Source organism: Rutidosis leptorrhynchoides, chromosome 2, assembly GCF_046630445.1.
Source record: "Rutidosis leptorrhynchoides isolate AG116_Rl617_1_P2 chromosome 2, CSIRO_AGI_Rlap_v1, whole genome shotgun sequence".
Taxonomy (NCBI): Eukaryota; Viridiplantae; Streptophyta; class Magnoliopsida; order Asterales; family Asteraceae; genus Rutidosis; species Rutidosis leptorrhynchoides.
This window is the reverse complement of record NC_092334.1, coordinates 553,911,120-553,913,742: the sequence shown is the minus strand read 5'-3', so window position 1 is coordinate 553,913,742 and position 2,623 is coordinate 553,911,120. Positions and strand designations below refer to the sequence as shown.

General features: G+C 36.8%; 1 protein-coding gene across 1 annotated transcript; it reads right to left on the bottom strand.

Annotated features, from left to right (window-relative positions):
* Positions 1 to 270: 270 nt before the first annotated feature.
* LOC139889696 (uncharacterized) lies at positions 271 to 675 on the bottom strand. Its single transcript, XM_071872631.1, has one exon. The coding sequence runs from the start codon at positions 673 to 675 to the stop codon at positions 271 to 273; it is 405 nt and encodes a 134-aa protein (XP_071728732.1).
* Positions 676 to 2,623: the final 1,948 nt, after the last annotated feature.

The window sequence follows — 2,623 nt, the reverse complement described above, 5'->3', positions numbered from 1 at the left end:
CAATAATCCTACGTATCAATTTTATAATTAATCTGAATTAAATAAATCTATGTGTCATTTTCTTAATTAAACTGAATTAAATAATCCTACGTGTCATTTTCTTAATTAAAATGAATTAAATAATAATATCTTCCTAGAATAACTCCCTAAATTAAAGGTATATCATTTAAATTTTATATATTTATATTTAATACTTTTTTTCGAACGGCTGAGATTTTATTAAAATGGAAAAGCTATAAAGATTTACATGGAAATAAAATTACAGGGAATTTAAAGGAGATTGTAACCAAAGCGTCCAGTTACATGTTTTTTTTTTTTGAATCTAGCAAATAACCAATTGAAGCCATTAACCACAATATTGTCCATCACATGGCATTTTCGAAACTTTTGATCCCTGAAGGTGTAGCTATTTCGAAGTCTCCAAATACTCCACAATGTAGAGTAGACAATGACCATCATGATAAGCCTTTTATTATCCTGAATAGGGACTCCATCGATCCATGCCCACATTGAATCCATTAAGGACCAAACAGGAATGTTAAGATTGACCCATTGAGCTACTTTAGCCCATATAAGCTGCGAAGAGTTACACTGAAGGAAAAGGTGATGCATATCTTCAAGAGAAGCACCACACAAACAACAAGATTCATCATCTAAGGCAATATTCCGTTCCATAATCTTATCTTTTGTGGAAAGCCTTGACAGTTTTAATCTCCAAATAAAGACATTAATCTTTATAGGAACATGTTTACTCCAAGACGTAGAACACGAGGGCGTTTACCAATATTTTTTGTCGATGATCAACCTTGCTTCTGTAATTGAAAAAATGCTACCATTCCATACCCAATTATTGATAGAATTAGAAAGAACGATATTGCTAAGGATGGAATTAAGGTCTTGAAAATTTTCAACTTCAACTCCATACCTTGGATCTCTTCTCCAATGAAAGGTCCAACGGTTATTAACAAAATGAGAAGCAACAGTATTATGATGAACCTGATCTAGAGCAAGGATACGAGGGAATGTAGACGCCAAAGGGACACCATTATTCCACGGATCGAACCAAAAACTAGCAATGTTACCATTATTTATTTAGAGACTCATAAGAGATGCTTGAAGAGCATTGGATTGGTGAATAAAGTCTACTGTTCGTGTTATAGTAGCCCAAACTCCATTTGCATTTGCAACACATTGAATATTCGCGCCTCTCGGATTACCGTGAATAGCTACAATAAGGCGAGCCAAACTTGATTGTCTATTTAACACGAATCGCCACCGCCATTTATATAGCAAAGCCAAATTTAAAGAATTAAGGCTAGGAACTCCAAGACCCCCTTGTTCTAACGGATTAAGAACTAAACGCCACTTTACCCAATGGATTTTTCGCTCGTTATCTTTTTCACCCGAAAAAAAAGATGAGCGCAACGCTTCGAGTTTATCAATAACCTTTTTCGGAGCTTTGAAAAGGGACATATAATAGGTACCAACAGAACCAAGGACCGATTTAATAAGCGTTAGTCGACCTCCCATTGATATCAAATTAGATTTCCATGAGGCAAGTCGTTTTTTTGCTTTTTCAAGAATAGGATCCCAACTTTCCACTTTATGCATATTCTTTCCAACCGGCATGCCAAGGTGGATAAATGGCAAGGAGGATGCAATGCATCCAAGATTATTTGCTGCAGATTCCACAAAACACGAAGGGAACCCACCCCCCACAATAGACGATTTGTGAGGATTTATTTTCAAACCAGAAACCAAAAAGAAACATGCCAAAATTTCAAAGATTGTCTCCAGGTTCGACTCACTCCATTCTCCAATAAAAGTAACATCATCCGCGTACATGGATATGGACAGATTATACGAATCAGAAGAATTACCAATACGAAGAGGGTTGTATAAGGAAGCTACAGATGCATCATAGATTGCCGCTTGCGGACCTTCCATACCTATGATAAACAAGAACGGAGACAGAGGGTCTCCTTGGCGTAGACCCCTACCAATTTGAAATTCTTTCGATGGGCTACCATTAAGCAAAAGGGAGGCTTTTGAAGAGACAAGACATGCCCTGATCCAAGCGATCCATCTTGGACTAAAACCCATAAAATTCATCATTGTGAAGATGCAATCCCAATGGATTGAGTCAAATGCCTTTTCAAAGTCAATCTTGAAAATAAAGGCTTGTTTTTTTCTTTTCTTGCACCAGTTAATCGCTTCATTTATCATTAATGGCCCATCAAGAATTTTCCTCCCTTTAATAAAGGCTGTTTGATCCGACCCAATTACTTCGCTAATCACAAGAGCGAGCCGATTCGCTAAAAGCTTTGCTATAATCTTATATTCAATTCCGATAAGACTGATTCGCATAAAATCTTGAACGTGAATTGGATTTTCTTTTTTCGGGATCAAGGAGAAGAAGGAACTGTTGCACCCTGTAGGAATATAAGCTTTTAAGAGAAAATCCCTAACCATTGCCAATGTGTCAGATTTGATTGAATCCCAGAAATGCTTCACGAATTTAAAGGAGAATCCATCCGGACCCGGTGATTTTTCGCTTTCACAGGACCAAATCGCCTCTTTAATGTCTTGATCATAGAATTCTGAGCTTGTAAAATCAGTCATG